Below are 25,474 nucleotides of genomic sequence, written 5' to 3'. Positions count from 1 at the left end.
CAAATTGCTAGATTCTGTTCTGCTCATATATACTGGACACCCACTATGTAGGACAGAGATCTCATATATACTGGACACCCATTATGTAAAAACACTGGGAAGTGTCTTAAGTTTTGAAATCATGCGCAGTATTTAAATTACATAAGAAAATCTGCAGCCATTATAAGAAGACCAATATTTAGAACCAAAGAGCTATGTATGTGTAATAAGAACACATTTTGAAGCTTTCATTAGGTATCAATATTACCCTATTGCTTTGAAATAACAAAATAACAAAGATGCTTTTTGCATGACCAAGATTATCACAGAACTATCTAGTTGCAATGTCTCAGCAAATCTGCAAGTTTGTACTTACCATTATAAAGAACTTCTGTAAACCAATAGAACAGGGGAGCATACTGTATGTATTTAAAATATGTAAATGTCATAATTTAATTCTTGATAAAACAGTTTATATATAATTTGAGTTGTGACTGTGGCAAAGTCACAAGTGAAACTTTTAACTATGGTAAAGCAATAATAATAAAATATTTGCAAAGGCTTTAAGTAGTCTTTTAAAAATCTTGTTTTAAAAAAACTTCAGCTTACTCTAGCTCAACTATAGACCTCAACTATTAAGGACATTATTAAAGAATATCTTTGTAACAGTTAGGAACTGTGAATTAAGTCAAATGGAAATCTTACCACTTTGTTGACAGTTTCCATATCACACAAATTTTCAACTAGTATTCGACACGCTTCTTCTTTTCCCCAGTGAGCAGCTGCGTGAAGTGGTGTCCATCCATCATAATCTTTAATATTTACATCATACCCAGCTTGTATTAACAGCCTATTAAGTCAGAATAGATAACAATAAAATAAAATAAAATAAAGTGTGATTGAATTAAACGATATTAAGAGTTTCAGGAACCCTAGAAGAAAGTGGACATTTTGCAGATCACTGTAGATTCATATTCAGAACTGTGTCAAAAGCTGCACTCTCAATTACTGTTAGTTATCATCATCATTATTGTTTTCATTAAAATCATTAATACTTCTACCACTATTATCATACCCTACATTGTTATCATTATGAATACAGGTAGTCCTCATTTAGGGACCACAATTGGGACCGGCAACTCTGTCGCTAAGAATAGCAGTTGCTAAGTGAAAAATCACATGACTGCAACTGTGCTTTCCTCCCCAAACCCCCGCAGTGCTGGGATAGCCAGTTCAAAACTGACAACACTAATCAGTTTCACACCTTGGGCTTCAGTTTGCGTCCTAACCACTCTCCTGCCCTTTGGAATGCTCACCTGGACACTGGTACAATTAGCAAGAAGGGAATTTACAAGAGAGCAAACAGGCACATAATGGGGAATATAGATTGAAAGCAATCTCTTTGCTTACAGCTACATTTGTATCTAAGTGATAGCTGCAGAGACTGCAGCATTTCCAATTGGATGCTTGGCTATATACAAAAAAAGTAGGAATTGGAAAGTAGAAAATCTTAGGAAGATTTGTGGTAAAAAGAATGATTTGGGAGAATTCATATGAACTCCTAAGATTTGTCACAGACAATGCAGTTGTACGTTGTCACCGAAATTAGGTGGTAAGTCACAAACTGCATCACATACATTACAGATTCAGCTTAACCATTTAGAGTGACAGCAAGGTAGGGAGGGTTCGGGAAACTCCACAAATGTCTAGGAAAATAGGAGAATAGATATGACTTTCATATAGTCCTGCCCTTCCCGGATCTACAATTTTAAGCTTTGGTGAAGCACTAATAGAATATCTATCTGAACTCTACTGATATTTCTGGATCCACTATAACTAACTTTCAGGGTACTGCACTATTAGGAACACTGGGAACAAATATACATTTTATTCTTGACTTGATACGTGATTAATATTTCATTCCTGACTGAATATTTACATTTCAAAATGCTTATGTAAAACTAAGCATTCATAGCAAATTTTAAATCAGAATTTATTCAGCAGCTAAACTTACTTTAAGACTTCTGTATACCCTTTAGCAGCAGATACATGAAGAGCTGTACCACCAGATTTTGCATGCCGAACATCATTTATATGACCACTGTTAAGCCACTGTCTAGCATCCCTAAGCATTATCCGTTCTTCTTCTTTCCGAGCTGCCTCTATATCAACCCCTGAAAGAATGGACATATATTCATTTAAAAATCTTTATACAGTTCTGTATGAAATTCATCAACTGCATGAAATTCATCAACCTCTAAACAAAATATTGGACAAATCCCCTTCCAGTTCTGCCTACTATAGAAGTGATTATCCTCAACATTTCTGTTGTAGTTTGAGGAGGAAGATCAAGCTTGCATGCCAAGTACTGGTAAAATTATTATCCTAGAAATGTCAGGCGTTATATAATTACATTTTTAAAATGCAATATAGGATCTTGTTCAACAAGCTGGACTGAGCCAAGATACTTAATTACAAGGTGAGGCAGAATTACAGACTGGAGATACAAGCTGAGGTCAGTTTTCTAACGCACAGTCCAGACCAATGTGCACTTAATGCAGGTAACAAGATTTGTACAATCTAAGACCCAGAATAAGATTTGCAATGTCAGTACTTTCCATATTAGATATTAGTTCCCTATAGATCTGTTTTCCAAGGTCCTCATTTCTTTTAACATAAAAACCTGGAAACCCCAGCTTTTCCCTCCCATGTACTCTAATCCAATGACTATGGCAGACACTATTAGTTCATTATTTCTTTTTTTTAAAATAACCTTTATTTATTTCATCTTATAATAAAAACAGAATACAAAAACAGACGTATTACACTTACAATATTACATATAACACATACATAACCAAGAAATCAAACAACAAAGATATATGGTTTCTGACTATCACAAATGTGACTATACTATTAACTATAATGTCCTGAACTTTTATCTTTATTTTAACTATCTACTCCTATTTCTATTTAATTAATCTTTTAGTCTGTAAAACCTACAATCATTACATTGTTTTTTTTCTTATTAATAATGTAATCAAGGAATGGTTGCCATATTTTCATAAATTCAGCCAAACTTTTATCCTGCATGAAATCTGTCAGCTTTGCCATTGGGGCTAAGTCCATTATTTTAATAATCCACTTTTCTATCGTCGGTATCTGTTCCTCTTTCCACTGTTGGGTATATAGGATTCTTGCAGCTGTAATCAAGTATAGTAACAGCTTTCTATGGCTCTTTTCTAAGTCCTCTTCCATTAATCCCAATAAATATAGTTTATTATTGACCTTCCAATAGTAACAATTTATAATTTTCTAATGTTATCCAATATTTTATCCACATAAAGCAGCATGCCTCATAATATACTTTTAAATCCGGTAGTCCTAACCCTCCCCTTTCTTTGGCATCTTGTAATAATTTATACTTTATTCTTGGCTTTTTCCCTTGCCAAATAAATTTTGAGATATCTTTTTGCCATTGTTTAAAATTAGTTTCTGATAATAATATTAGTATCGTTTGGAATAGAAATAACATTCTAGGTAATACATTCATTTTTATTATAGAAATTCTCCCCATGAAAGATAGGTATAATTTTTCCCACCTTACCATATCTTGTTTTATTTCATACCATATTTTACTATAATTATTCTGGAACAGATCCCTCTTATTAGTTGATATAACTACTCCTAGATATTTAACCTTTTTTCATGTTTAAACCCTGTACTATTTTCTAATATTTCCTGATCTTTATGTGTCATATTTTTAGACATCATTTTCATTTTTTGTTTATTTATTTTAAAATCTGCTAGCATTCCAAATTCTTTCAACTTTTTCATCAGGTATTCTACTGATTCTAAAGGATTCTGTAATATAACAACTAAATCATCAGCGAATGCCCTTAACTTAAAAGTTTCTTTTTTAATCTTTAATCCTTTTATTAGCTTGTCCTCTCTAATATCTCTATTTAGAACATCTAAAACCAGTATAAATAGCAAAGGTGAGAGGGGGCAACCTTGTCCTGTTCCTTTATTTTACGATCTTGTGTAAATTCTTCATTCACGATTATTTTCACTTTTTGAGTTATGTAATTGATTTGATTGCTTTTAGAAATGTCTCCCCAAATTCCATATTTGCTAGTACCTTGAACATAAAGCTCCAATTTAAATTGTCAAATGCTTTTTCTGCATCAAGAAATATCAAGGTTATTTGTTTTTTCATTATGATATTGTGCATATTCTATTATATCCAAAATCATCCTTATATTATCTTTTATTTGTCTTTTAGGTAGGAATCTGGATTGATCACAATGAATAATTTCTTGTAAAACTATTTTCAACCTTTCAGTTAGTATTAAAGTAAATAGTTTATAATCATTGTTCAATGATTGTAAAGATGAAGAGCAGGTGGCGGTAGGCTGAGTTCTGGTGTTGCTCTGCAGACAGAACTCACAGTGCGGCAGTTGTGGGACGTCTTAAGTGACTCTCTGCTTGCAGATGGCAGCTACGAGAAAGAGCAGCTGCCGACGAATTGCTCCTAGGTCTTCCGGACAGCTAACAGACTGCAGAAAGAATGCAGTTTTGAATTTCAACTTGGGAATGAAGCTAGCTGGGAAGTGTGAGTGGCATACTGTAGAACCCGATGCTGTAGCCTGAATCTCAGGCACAACTACTGCTCTTTTCATCTTGAAAAAGAGTCAATAATAATTAAAGGAAAAGTAAAAGAAGAGACTATCTGTGAATGTGAAAGGACTGGAACTCTTGGTGAGCTTGTTCACTATTTCGAGGCTTGTTCGTGAACGGGACTTATTTATTACTTTTAGGCAGCCATCTTTACCTGTGTTCGCTGCTGATTTACTTAGGTAGAGATAAAGTGTATGACAAATAACTAAATAATTATGAATACAAGGAAGCAAATAAGAAGGAGGTCTGAGTCTGGTGACAGTGATTGGTTAAAAGCTATGTTTGAGGAGTATATACAGAAGACCTCCCAAAATATTACTCAAAATGTAAATCAATTGCTGGGGAAAAAAAATAGATGGACTTGAAAAGAGATTGGAACAGAAATTAGATAGGATGGATAAGAAAATGGATGGGGAAATTTAAAAAGTCAGTGATAGGATAGATATATTAGAAACAGAAAAAAAAATGAGTTGGATAAATTAGCACTATTGGAATTGAGGGAGAAAGAGTATTGTCTAAGACTTAGAGGAATTCCAGAAGGAAAGGAAGAAGAAATGGAAGGAATGATTATTCAAACGTTAGCAAGTTTAATAGATTGGGAAGAGGAGAAGATGAGAAGGAGGAGGAAGAAATAGAAAAAAATGTTTCATATAAATTCCAAATATGCTACCTTACATTATAAACCAAGAGATGTATTAATAGAATTTTCAAGGAAAAAGAACAAGAGATCTGATACTACAGTCACACTTTGATAAAAGGATTAATATTGGGGGAGAGGATATTATTGTGTTAAAGGAAATTCCAATAAGAACTCTCAAAAAAAGGAAAGAATATACTTGTGTAACGGATATATTGAAAATAAATAAAGTTCCTTTTAGATGGGAAAGACTAGAAGGGTTAAGTTTTACCTTTCAGCAGAAAAGACATAAATTGACCTCAATTCCGAAAGCAAAAGAATTTCTAAGAAAATATGGAAAAGATTTAGAACAAGAGCAAGTTAGAATTGAAAGAAAAGAAAAGGTTTTACAAAGAGATGAAACAACATCAAATTCCAAAGAATTTGCGGAATTACTCACAAATGAATGATTTCAAGTGTTTAACGTGGAATATAAATGGAGCTAATGCTCCATCTAAAAGAAAAATAATTTTTCACTATTTAAATAAATTAAAGCATGATGTGATCTGCATTCAAGAAACTCATATTAGGAAAAAAGATTTAAAATATTTGGAGAACAAAACTCTGGGGAAAGAATTTGTATCTGCTAATGAGAAGAAAATAAATGGAATTGTTATATATGTAAAACCCTATTTAAAACCCAATTTGTTACTTGCAGATGCCAATGGTAGATATATTGTGGTTGAAATAAAAATACAAGGTTCCAAAATGATAATGGTGGGTATATATGCCCCAAATGATAATAAAGATAGCTTCTATAAGAAATTACTAGATGAATTATCAGCCTTTTCATATAATAGTTGGTGTATGATGGGGGATTGGAATGGGGTCACTGAACCAATTATAGATAGAAGATCTCAGCAACAAATTAAATGTAAGCAAGGGAAATTACCTAAATCTTTTTTTGAATTAATGGATAATTTAACACTTGTTGACTCTTGGAGACATAAGAATGGCTCAGCTAGAGATTACACCTTCTATTCAGAAAGATTCAAATCGTCTTCTAGAATAGATATGATTTGGATTTCTTTAAACTTGGCAAATAAAATTATTAAAGTGAACATTTTACCCAAAACTTTTTCAGACCATAATCCAGTTAGTATAATAGTAAAGTTAAGTACTAAAAGTTATAGGTGGAGATTAAATAAAGCCATTTTGAAAAAAGGGGAGTTAGTAGAAGAATGTAAAAAAGTTAAAATAATTTTTTGAGATTAATTTAAATAATGAAGTTGATATTGGAATGGTATGGGATACTAGTAAAGCATATAAAGAGGTGTCTTTACCCACCTAAACTGGGTTTAAAAAAAACAACTGCCCAACGAAAAATGCAAACACCTTTAGACCAAATAAAAATAAAGGAACAGGAGTTACAGGGAAATCCATCAGACAACAGAGTAATTTATCAAATTAAATTACTGTAACAGCAAGTAAAGTTGTTAACAGTAAAGAAAATTGAATTAAAATTGAAATATGCCAAACAAAAAAAAATTGAATATGCCAACAAAACAGGCAGATGGTTGGCATATAAAATTAGGGAAGAGAGAGAGAAAACAATGATTACCAAAATTCGAGAACACAGTGTAGATTTGGTAGATAACATGAAAATTAAAAAAGCATTTCAAAACTTCTTCTCAAACCTATACGAAAAGCAAGAAATCTCATTGGATAAAATTGATGAATATTTGATTAAGCAATGGTTAATGAAACTGTCACAAATACAGAGATTAATAGTTAATAGACCTATTACAACACAAGAAATATTAGAAGCGATAAAGAGAAGTAAACCAGGAAAAGCACCAGGACTGGATGGTATTACAGCTGGTTACTATAAATGTTTCATAGATCAAATTATTTTACCATTTAAAGAATTATTAACTTCAATAATGACAGGACAAGCAATACCTAATTCATGGAAAGAAGTGATTCCTAAAGAGGGACAAGATTCAACAATGTGTAAAAATTATATGCCTATATCATTACTATTAGTTCATTATTTCTGAAGCTAAAGTTAAAAACCTAGTAGCAGTAGCCTCTGCCTCCAATGTCACCCATTTTTCCACACATGCATTTTCTTTCTAAACCTCTTTTTTGTTAAATGTTGGACATTATTTAAGATTTATATCAAGCCTTGAATTAGCTGCTTGATCTTATATCAATACCTCCATCTAATTATCATTGTTACTGATAAATACAAATGTGTAATAAATATTCACACTTAAAATTACCTAATAACCAATACCTCATAAAGATAAAAAGCCAGAACAGAACAGCAGTCAATCTTAGGATATAAAGGAAGGATGGCTAGAAAAATGCCACATAAATAGATACTACAGTTTCAAAAATAAATCAAACCACTGAATATTGCTAAGGGTTTCTTAAAAAGAAATAACATTTATTAACTTGATTTCAGAACTAAATAAAAAAAAATTAAAAGAAAATACTTTTTACAATGGTCCACAGATGGCAACATTGTATGTCAATTTGGTGGTCAGTTTAATCCTTATTACTACTCAACTAAAATAAGAAACCAATTCAGATACTACCCAATGGTACTTAATAGTTTTAACTGACAGGATGCTAAAACATCATTCTAATATGTCAAAATGCAATAGACAATTCACAGTAACATTACACTTTTACCTCAAATCAAAATATAGCTGTCTCATATATAAAATCTTAAAGATTCTAATCTATCATTTTCCACTATTTCAAGCACCTTAATTCTATTTATGCATAAGATATATTTAAGGAAGCAAAAATAAGCAGGGCTCAAAAATCCCACCCACTGGTAAAACAGCACTGACTCTTTTAGATTATATTTGTATGAAATTGGCATGTTTTAACATCTCAATCTAATGTTCAAGATTTCTCAAGCTTACACTTTTTCATTAAATTACTTCAAATGAATGTATTTGTCAATTATCCAAGTGATAATTACTACTCTTTAGGATAAGCTGCACATTTATTGATACAGAGAATTCTACCGTATCCATGCTCTATCTCCGAGGGACGGAGGGAGGGAGGGAGAGGGAGAGAGGGAGACAGAGAGAATGTGTGTGTGTGTGTGTGTTTAAGTGGGAATTCATTTGAGCATTCGAAATAATTTTTAAAGGATTGATTCAGAGATGCTAGGCAAGTGAAGTATTTTCAAATGTCTACAAAATCAAAAGTTATGTTGTTTAAATGGCAAGCTAGCTATAAATTGCAAAGATAAAAATTAAAATACCTTTTTTTCCCTTTAGGACCTGACTTTGAAGAAGAGGGAGACTTCTGAGTTGCATCACAGATATTCAGTGATTTTAACCAGGTCACTTGGACAAAAGAGAAAGCTGTATGCTTTTGGTCCTAGTAAACCTGTATGTTTGTTTGTTTGTTTATCTAATTTTATCACTGCCCATCTCCCCCCAAAAGGAGAGACTTTGGGCTGTTTACAATAAAAGCAAAGTATAAAATTCAATACAATTATAAATACCATAAATATAAATAGATAATAAAAATATAAAATGTGATAAAATCCAGATGGCTAAAGGTTCCGTATCAATCTGTGAGGTAAAGGGCCCTTCTAGGGGGCTAGCCATACCCAGGAATGACTGTTTAGTATCAGTTTCTCACTTACTATATCCTGATGGACATTATGGAAATGTGGTATTGGGAATGCTCTGCACCAAATGCTGCTAGTGAACAAGCTATGTTGCCTCCAGAGCTGAAATGCTTGCTCAGCCATGTTTTAGATTAGAAGGGTACAGCTAAAGCCTCATTATATTTCATCCGCCCGAGAATCTTCAGTTTGGCCATTACAGAGCTCTGTAAGTTACTATCAAAGATTAATTTTTAATGTGACAGAAAGGAGTATTTTAAAATATTAACTTTTAATTAAATGATCAGATTTAGTTTTTGTTTTAAATCCATCCATTGTTTTTAGAGTGTGGCTCCAAAGGCCAAACACAGTCTCACCCATTAAAGAGTTGTATACAGTATCCCTATTTTACTCAACAAAAAATATGTATTTATAACACCAACAAGCAATCTGAAATACTATGTACTTTTCTCAATGTTTTTATCTTAAAAAATACTGATTGCAATATAATCTTTATTTTTAAGTTAGAAAATAAATGTCAATGGCTGAGCTCCCATCTTATCAACCAGGCTGGGGAAAAAAATCCTTTAATTTCCTAATTTTAAAATACTTTGCTATTTGGAACATGAACATAGTTTTTCAAAGTATTTTTCTTACATACTGTATTATCCCCAAAGAAAGAGAATCCTACATTTAATATTATCTTTCCCTTCTCCTCCTTCCCCAAATTATAAACACAGAAAAGTTCTATGTAACTCCCAGCTCCTCTATTTTGTTAACACCAGCTGAAAATAATTCTGGATTCCCTAACCCCCAGTAACTATGCCCATGTGATAACCTGCATATACATATGCATATATGTATTTGTATAACATCACATTGATCACAGACCACATTCCAATAAAGACCAGCATCAAGACAAAGAAAAAACTGACAGTTTGAAACCAATTTTCTATGAAATGAGCACGCCATTTGTAAAATTAATTTATCCCCACCTGCATATACCTACATGCCATTTTGTCTCACATACTCATACCTCCCCTTCCTGCTCCCAGCAAAAAAACAGGAGGAGGAGGAAGAGGCAGGATGGAAATGGGGAAAAACAACACTGGGAAGAAAAGAGAAAGTGGTGAGGGGAAAGAGCTGCACAGAGAAAGACAAAAGAAAATTGTTTGCAGAAAGCTTGTCAGGCACCAGTGCTGATACAGAATGAATGAATGCTGTTATACGGAATTTTTCAGTGTTATATGGTTAATTTCCTTGTATCATCAATTTTCTTTACAATTTGGCAATTTCCTAACTACTACACAAAGTTAATACACTAAATTTTTATGTTTACCTTGTCGATTCACTTCATTTTGAAGCAATTCTTCCATTGCCTCTTCCTCAGCAATATCTAATGGAGTGTTTCCTTCACTGTTTACAGCTCCTACATGTGCTCCTTGACTAATCAGGTATCTGTTAAAGGGAAGAAAAAATAATGACAAATATATATTAGTTTTGACACAAGTACAGATTTCCTTTCATAAAATAGTAAAGCACAAGGTGCGCATATGGGGAAAATTCTTAAAAGCTTTTAATAAGATTATGTTAATTGGCTTTTTAACCAGAGCCTATTAAATTAAATTCTCTACACATATACAATTCTGCTGTATTCTGTAGATTCTGGTCCTTAAAGTGGTGACAGTAAACAGCATACTTGGTGCCTGCCATGCACTATGCTCTGTCTGATCTTTTTTAAAATACTGTTTTGCTTAAAAATAAACAAATGGAAATCTAGCATATTGTAAAGTAAACTGAAAGCTTGAAATATAGTCTTCATTTCCAGAAATGTTTCATAAGCTCTAAACGAATTCTTAGAAAGTAAAATAGTACAAGCCTTTGGTTTGTGCTTTCTTTGGACACGTGTATTTCCGTAGAATAGATAAAGATTAGCTGAAGTATTAAAGCATCCTGGGAGATTACAGGGAACAACCTCACTAATCTGAGTTCTAGTAGTAAAGAGGTATTGAGTGACTTGCTTACTTGCCATGGCAGTCATTTTGTGAGAATGACCATTATATGATGTTAAAAGTCTCTGGTTTCTCTTCACATCATATAAATCTTTTGCCTATAAATGTGCTCACCAGGCCAAAAAGCTTGAAGAGCCCTGCTGTAATCATTCCATTAACATTAAACAGAAATACAGCATATCCTTGTTTTGTTACAATTTACACATACAGAATCATAAAAAGTATGAGCTAAAAAAGATTTTACAGGTTATCATTTTATCCCCTTCTCAGTCAGAAATCTGAGAGACCACCTCATGCAGGTGGTCATCTATCTCCTGCTCCAGGGAGGAATCAACCACTGTTTTAAGAAAATATTCCACTGTTTTACAGCTCTTATGGTCAGATAATTCATTCTTATCTTCAGTCTGAACTTTGTTTCCTATAATTTTAACCTATAATTTTAACCTATAGGTTAAAATTGCACCTGGCAGTCTTCCAGAGATTTGGAGACCACTGTCCTAATTCCCATTAGTCTTCTCCCATTAGTTGTAATCTAACCATGCCAAACTTTTTATTTTTTTACTGCAGAGAGCTTTGTTTCCAGGCCCCTATCATCCATCCACCCACCCACCCATTTATCAAATTTATACAGCCGCCCATCTCACAAATGTGACTCTGGGCAGCGTACAATAAAGCAAAACAATTAAAACAAGTCTTAAAGAACCATCAAAAACAATTAAACATAAACATAAATAAGACTGCAGGAGAATGCATGTAAACCTCACACATAATGAAACCATCTTGCAGGCCCCCCGTTTCCAAGGGATTCCCAAGGCTGCTGAAAAAAACAATTTTTAAGAGATTTCCAGAAGATGAATAGGGTCAGGGCTAATTTCACCGGGGGGGGGGGATGATGTCCCAAAGGACAGGTGCCAGAGCAGAAAAGGCTTGTGTCCTGGGTCCCGTCAGATGGTGTATTTTTTAAATGTACGCACCTATTTCTTGACAATCTAGTATTATGTCCATATAGATTTTAAACTGACTGGCATGTACTTTCCAGGGTCTTAAATCTATCCTTTAAAAAAATAATAATATTGGGACTATGTTGCTCTTCCCCAGACTTCCGTAACTACAGTCAGCAGTTCTGACTGTAATCACTTTTGCCAACACCTCCAACACTTTGGGATGTACTTATCAACCCTGGAGACCTGAATTCATTTAATGTAGCAACACAGGTTTTTATTCAATCATTATAAATGTTGAGCTGTGTTCCCAACCTCCACTCCCCCAGCTTCTCTCTTTCATCTTACAAAAGATGAAAGCAGCCACAAGACTGTTAAAAAGTTCTCTTATTTATTTTTCCCTATTCCCATTATATTTGTCCTTCCCTGCACAACAGAAGAACAATCTCCTTGATTCTTTCCTTATTTCAGACATACTCCCCCGTAACCCTTATTATATTTTGCATTCCTCGCTAGACACTTTTGAGTTTTATCCTTTCTAACTCCATCCCTATTTGCTCAAGCCACTAGTTTTTACTTCTCAGTTATCAGTTCTTCTTCCATTTCCTCTATATTTTTCTAATGATTTCCTTGAGCTCGCTATTCATCCATATAAGCCTCAAAATTTTTCCCATTTTTATTTTTCACAGTATCACTTGTATCTGTGCTTTCAATATCTTGTTTTTCAAGATCTCCCATCCCTGTCTGATTTATCTGTTAGGATTTCAAGCTTCGGTAGCTATCCACCTGACTTTATTAAAATCTGTCTTCCTGCAGTCTACATGACCAGTCTACATGACTAACTCTTCTCAGTTTTATTTCCCCTAATTAACTTGAAATATAACATTACATAGCTATTTTCCTAAAGGCACCTGACATCTTCCATTCATCAACTAATTTAGGTCAGGGTTAGATCTAGAAAAGCTGGTCCCGTTGTCTCTTCTTTCACTTTCTAAAAAATGAAATTGTCAGCAACAGAAATGTGTAATCTGTTGGATCTCCTACTCCTAACAATCTGTTTTCCAGCAAATATCAAGGTAATTAAAATCTTCCAGTATTACTCTAGCCTGCCCTCACAGCCACAGTGCACGCTTAGAATATGTCTTGCAAAATGCTTGGTATTCAAGCTTTCTACCAAACAGAGGTGCCTTATATATTCTGGCAGCAATTACATTATTTGTGAAGAAAGTCTAAATACAACTTCTTTATGTAGCTTAGTTAGGCCCCAGAACAACATGGCACCTCTCCGGTCATTACAACCAGTTTTTTGAGAAATATTTTCCAGGTTGGTCAGTATGTTTCTAATGTGGTCCTCCAACAAGACGTGGGTGTAATTACAGATGAGATTGCATTACTGATTAATACTTTAAATTCCTGCTTAAATTTACTCTTTTTCCCCCTTCTGGATCGTTTCCATTAACTTTAGCTGATTATTTTACTACTGTGGAGTTTTTGGTGCTCACTGGGCTTGGTTGTTTGCTTGCAGACATTTAATTATCCAACTAGGTAACATCATCAGTGCTAATGAGTGTGGGGTTTGCTGCCTGTTTATATAAAGTAGCTTGCCCTGCCAGTTTTGGTGGGGGTACAGTTTAGACTGAGAGAAGCAGTAAACCCATTCCAGCTCACCCAGAGTATTTGTAGATAATCAGCTATTACTTCTGGTACAGCTGCAGTAAGTATTTAAGTTACACAGAAATCTCAAAATATAGAAGACCCTTGATGCTGGTATGTTTTAATGCATCACCAACAGCAGCATGAGAAGGTAAATTGTATATTTTAAAAATCTCTTATGAAAAGCCCCTGGCCCATGTGGGATGTAACATATTGATACCCTAGCTCATTTTCTTTTCTATTTTACCATATATAATGATATTTGAGAACAATAGATCCCTCCTTTCACAGATAATTTCCTAGTTTCCCGGTCATATCAAGTAACCAAGTTTCATTAAGAGTCTCTTTGTTCTGTTACATTGCCTGTAGTACCTGTAGAAAGCAGACTGATAAATATTATTCTTATCTGCTAATTGAAGTTATTAGTTTTAGTATTTTCCTTTTGCCTTATTTTGTTGTTTATTCGTTTAGTCGCTTCCGACTCTTCGTGACTTCATGGACCAGCCCACGCCAGAGCTTCCTGTCGGTCGTCAACACCCCCAGCTCCCCCAGGGACAAGTCCGTCACCTCTAGAATATCATCCATCCATCTTGCCTTTGGTCGGCCCCTCTTCCTTTTGCCTTCCACTCTCCCTAGCATCAGCATCTTCTCCAGGGTGTCCTGTCTTCTCATTATGTGGCCAAAGTATTTCATTTTTGCCTTTAATATCATTCCCTCAAGTGAGCAGTCTAGCTTTATTTCCTGGAGGATGGACTGGTTTGATCTTCTTGCAGTCCAAGGCACTCTCAGAATTTTCCTCCAACACCACAGCTCAAAAGCATCGATCTTCCTTCGCTCAGCCTTCCTTATGGTCCAGCTCTCACAGCCATATGTTACTACGGGGAACACCATTGCTTTAACTATGCGGGCCTTTGTTGTCAGTGTGATGTCTCTGCTCTTAACTATTTTATCGAGATTTGTCATTGCTCTTCTCCCAAGGATTAAGCGTCTTCTGATTTCCTGACTGCAGTCAGCATCTGCAGTAATCTTTGCACCTAGGAATACAAAGTCTTTCACTGCTTCTACATTTTCTCCCTCTATTTGCCAATTATCAATCAAGCTGGTTGCCATAATCTTGGTTTTTTTGAGGTTTAGCTGCAAGGCAGCTTTTGCACTTTCTTCTTTCACCTTCATCATAAGGCTCCTCAGTTCCTCTTTGCTTTCAGCCATCAAAGTGGTATCATCTGCATATCTGAGATTGTTAATGTTTCTTCCAGAGATTTTAACTCCAGCCTTGGATTCCTCAAGCCCAGCTTGTCGCATGATATGTTCTGCATACAAGTTGAATAGGTAGGGTGAGAGTATACAGCCCTGCCGTACTCCTTTCCCAATCTTAAACCAGTCCATTGTTCCGTGGTCTGTTCTTACTGTTGCTACTTGGTCGTTATACAGATTCTTCAGGAGGCAGACAAGATGACTTGGTGTCCTCATACCACCAAGAACTTGCCACAATTTGTTATGGTCCACACAGTCAAAGGCTTTAGAATGGTCAATAAAATAGAAATAGATATTTTTCTGAAACTCCCTGGCTTTTTCCATTATCCAGCGGATATTGGCAATTTGGTCTCTAGTTCCTCTGCCTTTTCTAAAGCCAGCTTGTACATCTGGCAATTCTCGCTCCATGAACTGCTGAAGTCTACCTTGAAGGATCTTGAGCATTACCTTACTGGCATGTGAAATGAGTGCCACTGTTTGATAGTTTGAACATTCTTTAGTGCTTCCCTTTTTTGGTATGGGGATATTAGTTGATTTTTTCCAATCTGATGGCCATTCTTGTGTTTTCCAAATTTGCTGGCATATAGCATGCATTACCTTGACAGCATCATCTTGTAAGATTTTGAACAGTTCAGCTGGGATGCCATTATCTCCTGCTGCCTTGTTATTAGCAATGCTTCTTAAGGCCCACTCAACCTCACTCTTCAGGATGTCTGGCTCTAGCTCACTGACCACAACGTCAAAGCTATCCCCGATATTGTTATCCTTCCTATACAGGTCTTCTGTATATTCTTGCCACCTTTTCTTGATCTCTTCTTCTTCTGTTAGGTCCTTGCCATCTTTGTTTTTGATCATACCCATTTTTGCCTGGAATTTACCTCCAATGTTTCTAATTTTCTGGAAGAGGTCTCTTGTCCTTCCTATTCTATTGTCTTCTTCCACTTCCGCGCATTGCTTGCTTAAAAATAATTCCTTATCTCTTCTGGCTAACCTCTGGATTTTGCATTTAATTGGGCATATCTCCCCCTATCACTGTTGCCTTTTGCTTTCCTTCTTTCTTGGGCTACTTCTAGTGTCTCAGCAGACAGCCATTTTGCCTTCTTGATTTTCTCTTTCTTTGGGATGTATTTTGTTGCCGCCTCCTGAACAATGCTGCGAACTTCTGTCCATAGTTCTTCCGGGACCCTATCTACTAAGTCCAGTCCCTTAAATCGATTCTTCACCTCCACTGCATATTCCTTTGGAATATTAGTGAGCTCATATCTAGCTGATCTGTGGGTCTTCCCTAATCTCTTTAGTCTGATCCTAAATTGTGCAATAAGAAGTTCGTGATCTGAACTACAGTCAGCTCCAGGTCTTGTTTTTACCAACTGTACAGATGTCCGCCACCTTTGGCTGCAAAGGATGTAGTCAATCTGATTTCGGTGTTGTCCATCTGGGGAAGTCCATGTATAAAGCCGTCTCTTAGGTTGTTGGAAGAGAGTGCTTGTTATGCAGAGTGAATTGTCTTGGCAAAATTCTATCAGCCTATGTCCTGCTTCATTTTGTTCTCCCAGGCCATACTTACCTGTAATTCCAGGTGTCATTTGACTGCCCACCTTAGCATTCCAGTCTCCCGTGATGAAAATAACATCTCTTTTAGGTGTGTTGTCCAGTAGGTGCTGCAGATCCTCATAGAACTGCTCTACTTCAGCTTCTTCAGCATTTGTGGTTGGGGCGTATATTTGGATCACTGTGATGTTAGATGGCTTGCCCTGAATTTGAATTGAGATCATTCTGTCATTTTTTGGATTGTATCCAAGCACTGCTTTAGCCACTTTACTATTAATTATGAAGGCTACTCCATTTCTTCTGTGGTCTTCTTGTCCACAGTAGTAGATCTGGTGGTCATCTGATGTGAAGTGGCCCATTCCAGTCCATTTCAGTTCACTGATGCCCAAAATGTCTATCTTTAATCTTGACATCTCACCAATAACCACATCCAATTTGCCCTGGCTCATAGATCTTACATTCCAGGTTCCAATGGTGTGTTGATCCTTAGAACGTCGGATTCGCCGTTCACCACCAGCACCGTCGGCTGCTAGCCGTCCTTTCGGCTTTGAGCTAGCTGCGTCATCACGTCTGGGGCTAGTTGAACTCATCCTCTGTTCCTCCCCAGTAGCATTTGGACCATCTTCCGACCTGGGGGTCTCATCTTCCGATGGTATACTGACATATCTCTGGTTGTACTGATCCATTTAGTTTTCATGGCAAGAATACTGGGGTGGGTTGCCATTACCTTCCCCAGGGATCACATTTAGTCTGACCTCTCTGTCATGACCTTCCCGTCTTGGGTGGCCCTTCACGGTTTAGCTCATGGCATCATTGAGGTGCTCAAGCTCCAGCACCACGACAAGGTAACGATCCTTTGCCTTATAGAATTGGATTAATTTTTGTGATTTGTTAAAGTTCTTTGAACTAGCCAGTTGCTTTATTTAAATCACTCTAGCTTCTGTAACTTTTTAGAGTTCATGTTTATGTCAATGTGTTTATACAGTTCTCATATTAATTTTAGGCTTGTTTTTACTGTCCTTTGGTTTTATCTGAGAATTGAAGTCATTAGTTTTAGATTGCACTGTACCAATCTTATAAACTTTGTGATTTGCTAAACTGATTTAAGCTGGCTAGCTGTATTTTTATTCTCTATATTTTTTAATAACTTCAATTGCTGCAGCTTTTTAGACTCTACTTTTACTCAATTGGATTTATATAGCTTCTCATATCATTGTTTTTACTGTATTCTGGTTTTATAATATTATGTCTTATCATGTTTTATATCTTAAATAATCTTTATTGGATTGGCCACAAAGTTTGTCATATACTGTTTTGTGCTGGTATGCGACCGTAATAAAAATATCTAATTCACCCTTTTGAGAACTTGCTGAGCTGACTTAGAAAGGTATTCTCCACATACTCTGAATCTATCTGAGTAAATGGCTTGTTGTAAATTCCCTCAATTATATCACTGTTTCTTACTTTTTTAAACATTACCCAAGTGCTTTCAGATTTTTTATATTCTGGTTCACGAATGTTTTCATAAACACATGGCTTAAAAAAAAACAACACCATGCATATATCTTTCTGTTAGGCTGATTTAAAAAAAAACCTGTAATATTCAGGTTGGCATTCCTGATTGCTCACTTTGGCTGCAAGCTTCTAACTGTCCTCTAAATGAGGCTCCCCTCATAGCTGGTTAGTTGATCAGCTGCAGAAATGAGCCCTCCTCTCCCTCAGTTTGTTGCTCTTGCTGTGTACTCCAAATGCTCACCAAACTAGCAAACATACACATCTTCAACCTCCCCAAAACTCAGCAGCTCAGTTCCACAGCTTACCAGCTCTTTTCCAAGACTTTGGTCATGAGCTCCGAGCCACCTGTCCTCTTTTTAAGATTGTTTTTATTCCCATAATTTTTGAAAGCTTATTACAGTGTAACATTGTACTTTATTAATTCTGAGTTACGGTGATTAACTTTATAAGAAGCTTTGATTTGATATTATTTGCTATATTCACAATGAGCTGCTGCTGATAAAAATATATTTAAAATGTTTTCAATATTTTAGATGATATACAACAGTCTGAAACCGAGGGAGCAATCAAGGGCCTTACCATTGCCTCCTTTTTTAATATATATTTTTGTTAAAAATGTTAAAAAGGGGCTTAAAAACTAATACAAACTAATATAAAGTATGAAAAAGAAAAGAAAAAAAATCAAAGAGAAAGCTAAAAATGCAAGAAAGGAAGAAAAGTAAAAGAATTTTTTTAAAAAAAGATACAAGCATTGAAAAAGTATATAGAACAAATACAAGAGTTGCGAAAATAAGAAATGTTCCAAGGGATGTTTTGATGCACTTTGTCAGGAAGAAGACAAGGGATCAAGTTTTGCAGCAGCATTTTAATACAAGATTGAAGACTGATAATACAGATGTAATTGTTCTTAAAGGGCTATTGTCCTGTTAGAATTTTGCATAAGAGAAAACAGTATTCTTTTTCGACTAAGGGATTAAAACCTAAGAAGATTCCATTTCAATGGGACAAATTGGAAGGTCTGATTTTTACCTTCAAACTGTAGAGGTTTTGATTACATTCTGTCCAGAAGACAAGGGAATTTCTAGAAAAAATTTAAAGAGGAATTGGAGGAGGTTCAAATGGAGGTGTCAGATGAGACTACACAAAAACTTCAGCAGGTGCAACAGAAAACTGAAAGGGATGATACTGAACTAGGTGCTACAAGTATGCCCCAAATGAGGATTGTAAAAAGAAATTAAAAGAATTTTTTTAAAAATAATTTAGATAAAGGTGCTGATTTAAGAACAGTTTGGGATGCAAGTCAAGCTTTCATTAGAGATTATTTTATATAATATAATAGTAAATTCAAAAGGAAGAGTCAAGAGAAAACACAAGCTATTTTGGAGGAGATAAAGAGAAAAGATGAACTAAAGAAATTTCCAGAGAAGATACATATTTCTCAAAAAATTTAGCTTTTACAATGACAGTTATCTATGTTAGCAGTAAAAGAAATGGAAATAAAAATGAACTATGTAAAGCAAAAAAAAAAAATTGAGTTTGCAAACAAACCAGGAAAGTGGTTGTCATATAAATTACAAAAAGAAAAGGAAAAGAAAATATTGAAATTACAAGAGGGAGATACTATATTAATGGATAGCGTGGCTATACAAAAAGCATTTCATCAATATTATCTCCCTCAAGAAAATAGACGAGTATCTAAAGAAACAAAATTTACCAAGAATTATTGAATAATGTCTACAAGTTGTTTACACAGACTAAAAATAATTTTGCAAGAATTTATTCATGAAGACCAATGTGGTTTTTTTTACCTAAAAGAGTTTATTTATTCTTATTTATTTATTAAATTTTCCTGCTGCCTGTCTCCCCTCCAAGGAGGGACTCTGGGTGGTTTACAAAAACAATAAAAACATTAAATGTCCTAAACATCCAGTACAATATAACAACATAATACCAGTTAAAGGACAATCTTAGAAATGTGTTGGACATTTTGGAATATTTGGAACATCATAATGATTTTGCTTGGAGCAAAATCAATGGAGCAGCACTGATTTTCTTAGATGCAGAGAAGGCATTTGACAGTTTGAACTGGGCTTTCTTTTTTCAAGGTTTTGGAAGATATGAATTTTGGAGAGTATTTATGAAATGGGTAACATTGATTTTCACCTCACAGAAAGCACAGATAATTGTTAATGGAGATCTAACAAAACCTTGTGCGATACAAAAAGGAACAAGTCAGGGATGCCCACTGTCTTCTCTCTTATTTATTTTGGTTCTTGAAATACTGAATAGAGATATAAGACAAGAGGAGAGGATTGTGGGAGTAAAGATTAAAAAAGAAATTTGTAAGTTAAGGGCTTTTGCAGATGACCTGGTATTGGTTTTGGAAGATCCTTTCAAGGGAATAGAAACATTAATGGGCAAATTAAAAGTATTTGATGCGTTAGCAGGTTTCAAGATTAACAAACAGAAGATGAAGATGTTAATAAAAAATAGGGAAATAGAAGATCAAACAGAATTGATGGATCAAACAGGTTTTAAGCTAGAGAAGAAGGTAAAATATCTGGGTATCACTATGACAAATATGAACAGAATGTTATTTCAAAATAATAATGTGAAGACATATAATGAGGTTAAAAAAATACATGTTAAGATGGGAGAAACTACAACTGTCATTGCTGGGGAGAATTTCTGTAATAAAAATGATTGTCTTGCCTAGAATGCACCATTTAAACAGTATATCTAAATCTGTGTGGCAGGGGAAAACAACTGTGAGTTAAATATAAGGTGCTACAAGATACAAAGGAAAGAGGAGGATTGGGTCTATCTGATTTGAAATTGTATTTTGTACCTTGCTGTTTGGTTTGGATGAAAGAGTGGGTGCTGCTGAGAAACAGAAGGTTCTTGGAGCTAGAAGGGCACGACCTGAGATCTGGGTGGCACGGTTATTTGTGGTACGACAAAGTCAAGTTTAATGTGAATTTTAAAAATCATTATGTTAGACATGCCATATAGAGAATATGGAATAGATACAAATGCAGGTTGTGCCCAAAAACACCCTTGTGGCTCTCAGCACAAGAAGCATTTTATAGATGAGAAATAATAGGCAAACACAAATGGCTAACATATCATGAGATACTAGAATTTTATCAAGGGAAATATAAAATAAAAACAAAAAAAGAACTGGTTGCGGAGGGATATAGTTGTCAATAGTTTTTATTTTTAGTCAATAATTCCATGTCAGTAATATCCAGAACTCACTCTTTAAAAATTTCCCTTGCCTGGGAGGCCGTTGAGAGCAAATACTTTGAAATAACTTCAAAGAGTTGGCTGATCCAAGACTTGGGCTGTGCCATATTTATCTGTTCCATTAAGCATATTTTAGGAAGTCTATCAGAATCCATTGATTGGATCCTCAGCCAGTATGTGAAAACTTTAATAATCAAATCGCTATGTAAGGAATGGATACCTAATTCCGCTCTGACTACAGGGGCAGACATATTCCTCAGTTCCAAATATGGATCTTAAAAAGCGGGTCTGAACTTGTTCAAGTGGGGTAGCTTAATTTAAACCCCACAATTCTGCACCATAGATGACTGGGAGTCGCACCAATCATGGCAAAACTGCGGGAAGGAAGGCTTAGATGGTATGGACACATCATACGCAGCAAAGAAGACTCAGTGGTGAGAACAGCTTGCGTCTGGACCCTGGTGGCCAGCAACCCCATGGTAGACCCAAGAAATGGTGGATGGACCACATTAAGAAGGACATAGAGTGTGTGAATGTCACCCGTGAAGATGCCTTGGATCGAGTCAAATGGAGACGGATATGCCGACAAGCAGACCCTGCCATAGTGCAGGAATAACACTAAGAAGAAGAAGGTTAGCACTGGAACTATTTTGGCCCTAAACACTTTCAATATTGTGGTCAGATTGCCTGGATAATTGTAGTTAAATAATTTATATAATCTTTTAACACTTGCCGCAGCCTTTGCCAGGCTTCTTTTGAAATGATTTATCTACAACCCTGTGCTGGTAAAAACCACTCCTTGATAGTTGAAAAAGTTCACTTGTTCAAAAGATTCCCCATTTATCTGCCAGGTATATTTCACACTTTTTCTGCTGAATACCATCACTTTAAGATGGTTGGCTAAGAATAAAATTACTTTTCAACCCGAAAAATATCTGTTAATGAGCTTGCCACAATTTTTAAGGAGGGCCAATTCTAGAGGTAGATTTGAGTTGTTGGACTCCATGGACAAATATGGGTGCTTCCACCACTTGCCATATCATGAGAGAACCTGCATATGCGGTTAACCAGCCATTGATATTTTTTATTAAAAAAATATAAATATTTTTTTATATTTTGTTCAATTGCCAATTATATGTACCCATTAGGCTTAAATATTTACCATCCCTATTAGAAAGAACAGTACACTGGGATCCAAACCACAGACTGTCTTAGTTCCTTTCTGGATTCTAATGTGCATATTGTACGCAGAACTGCTAAATTTATAACTAAGGCAGCAGTCATAAGAATCCAATACATTGAACAAATTGGGGTATCCTGTAAGGGAGATTCATACATCTGATTACTGACTCCTTGTATTATCGCATATGTATTGTATTACTGTATTTTCTTTTATCTGTTTTCTTTTTGGAATTAGACAATGTATTGTAATTCAATTTTATTTTATTGATAAGGTCACAGGCCTAATCAATTAATAAACTACTACTACATTATCTATAGTTGTTAGAAAGATTTAAAGTAGACAAAAGAGTTTATGGTTTTGAACACTGTAAGACTGAATTTGAAGTAGAATTGTGTACAAATGATGAACATGTAATTGCTAAAATGTAACTTTTATTGAAATTTGAAACAGAAGAACAAGTGAAAGAATGTTATGATAATGGTGACTAAAATTTTTGGTTATAATGTACAGATGGAACAATGGGAAAATATCTGGTTGAAAGCACTGAAATTTACACTTCGTTATAATCTTAAAAATAACTTTTATAAAATGATGTATTGTTGGTATATGTCAGCAGAGAAATTGTCTAGAATGTATAAAGCCATTTCAAATTTATACTGGAAATGTGAACAACAAGAGGGGACATTTTATCACACTTGGTGGACATGTAAAAAAGCTAAAAAAGTTTGGATTCAAATACACACACTGATTCAGGGGATTTTAATGATTAATATACAATTGAGACCAGAGGTTTTTCTTTTGGGATTGATGGACAAACAGTTGGAAAAAAGTACTGGAACTTTGTTTTTGTATACGATAACTGAGATTATTGCATGCACAAATATGGAATGATTCGGCATTACCGACATTGGAGGAATGGTTGGTGAAGATGATGGAACTTGCTGAGATGGCTAAATGAACTTCTTTGATCAGAGAAAAGACAATATCTACATTTATTGATGACAGGAAACCCCTTATAGACTTTTTGCGTTAAACAGAAAAAAATGAACTTATGATTTATGGTTTTGATGATTAGATAGAATAGATTATAGAAAGAAGAGAGTCATATTGTAACCATGGAGTAAGAGGTAAATTTATAATTGTACTTATAACTGCTGCAAAGAAGATTGGAGGCCACTTCTTTGTATCACTGCCTCCTTTAAAGCAGCACAAAAGTGTAGCTGCAGAAAGCATGTGTAATAATCTGAGTCATCAGTTTTAAGATATTTAGAAGTCATAGGAGTCTAACATATAAGCCTTATCCACTTCCTCACTAAACAGACTTAGACATATGTTATTAGCATATTGGGCAACCTATTTCTGTTATTGCTCAAAGTGATTATCAAGCCCAGCAGAAATTCATTCAAGTGATCTTGTATACAAAGAATCATAAAATGGCATGATGTAAGGGTTGGGTTGGACCGTAGAGATTATCTAGTCCAATCCCCTGCCCAGTATAGGAATCTACCACTAGAGCATTCCTAACATATGACCATGCAGCTTCTGTTTAAACATATTTAGGGGAGAGGAGAGGAGCATCTTTTCCTGAGGCAGCATGCTCCATTGTTGATGAAAGAGTATGTTGGATAACTGCCAGCCTGCTATATTATGATAATTTATCATAAAGGTAATTTATATCATAAAGAAAATTTATTTATCTCAGCTTTTGAACAAAAGTAGTGCTTAGTGATAAAATAGGAGAAAAAGATTATAATGAAGATATTAAAACAAATTAAAAACATAAATAAATAAAAACATAAGCAGCACCTATCACTTATTTCATTCTCAGGAAGCTTTGGAACTGCTACTAGTGTAACCTAATGTTCCATTAGTACCTGCCAGGACTCAATGTACAGGTTTCCTATCTAAGAGTATAACCTGGTGCAGATATTGCTTAAGTAATCTCTTTTTTTATTACAGTTTTATCCATCTTGCCTGACATAAGATTCTTGAAATTTGAAAGCTGGTATTTATTTTGTTAAATTTTGGTTACCCTAATAGAGCAGCATAGTAATTTTTTCTGATGGTCAGCATGGCTGATTTTGATTTTAAACAACTAACCTTAAAAGCTAGCTAGAATCTACTAATCTCAGGTTCTAAAATCTGAATTCTAAGAAGAAACAGAACTACTATATAGCCACATGTCCAAGTCCCATCTAAAACAGGGAATTAAGAATATCACAGACATTGGTATTAAAAGCAACCAATGGAGAAGTAGTCAATTTCATTTTCTCTTTTTTTCCCCAATTTTACCTGTTTTCAAATCAGTCAGCAAATTTTATTTTTAAAACCTGCAAGAATAATGGAATGCACATATTAAAGCAAATCTCCCCCAATGAAATGCATGTTTATGATTACTAAAATATTCCTGCATTTCTAATTGGAGAATTAAATTGAAAAATATTTAAAAATGCAAACACTAAAATGTAACTAAGTTTTGGCTTACAAATCAGTTTGAGATCTTTAAACAATTTTTTCTCCCATCTCTAGTTATAAATAACTAGTGGCGGGAGAGAAATATATATGCATATAAATCACATACACATTTTTAAAGCATAGACCAGTTGAAATCACATAATATTCAAAGCATTTCATCATGAGCAAGAGTTTTATTATTACTAGTGACAGAGTAGCCAGTTCCCCTCTTCTCTTATGTAGCCTTGCCTCATCCAACAAGCAACAAAGGATAAGCTTGTCTTCATTATGCTGTTTAATATTTTACTAAGCAAATTTCCCAGCTTAGCAATTCACATATGAAAAAAAAAGCCCAACTTCAACCCCAACATTTATTGTATTCACTAAGTTAAGACACCTTAACATTTATTGTATTCACTAAGTTAAGACACCTTTGCTGACCACTGGAATTCATATTTTGAAATTCATGTTATCAGAAGAACTATGGAGGCAACACAGCAGAAGCTGATATATACTTGATTTCTATAATCTTGAAAATAGAATTTAAGACCAAATGAAGTTTGAATGATTTAAAAATTCAAACTGGATCCCAGGAAAAAATGAAAAACATAATGAATAATTTATAAATTGGCATCCAGAACTGTGCATTGACAGAATCTGAGCTATTTCATACAGCCAGTAAGGAAACTATATAGCCAATACTTCACAAATATCCTAAGAATACTGAACTGTACTTCTCAAGTTTATATGAAG

At 34.8% G+C, this 25,474-nt stretch overlaps 1 protein-coding gene across 3 annotated transcripts in view; it reads right to left on the bottom strand.

Moving 5' to 3' along the window:
• The window catches only part of PPP1R12A (protein phosphatase 1 regulatory subunit 12A), a 131,889-nt gene that overhangs the window by 49,364 nt on the left and 57,051 nt on the right, over nucleotides 1-25,474 (bottom strand). For all 3 annotated transcript variants that reach the window (XM_063309003.1, XM_063309004.1, XM_063309002.1), the window contains exons 3-5: nucleotides 10,252-10,370; nucleotides 1,994-2,153; nucleotides 685-829 (exon numbers count right to left, since the gene is read on the bottom strand). In XM_063309003.1, coding sequence (XP_063165073.1) covers nucleotides 685-829; nucleotides 1,994-2,153; nucleotides 10,252-10,370 — 424 coding nt within the window. The remainder of the gene's footprint in view (nucleotides 1-684; nucleotides 830-1,993; nucleotides 2,154-10,251; nucleotides 10,371-25,474) is intronic.

The sequence above is a fragment of the Candoia aspera genome, chromosome 7 (assembly GCF_035149785.1).
Source record: "Candoia aspera isolate rCanAsp1 chromosome 7, rCanAsp1.hap2, whole genome shotgun sequence".
Lineage (NCBI taxonomy): Eukaryota > Metazoa > Chordata > Lepidosauria > Squamata > Boidae > Candoia > Candoia aspera.
The sequence above is the reverse complement of the archived record's forward strand: the minus strand, read 5'-3'. Positions and strand labels throughout refer to the sequence as shown.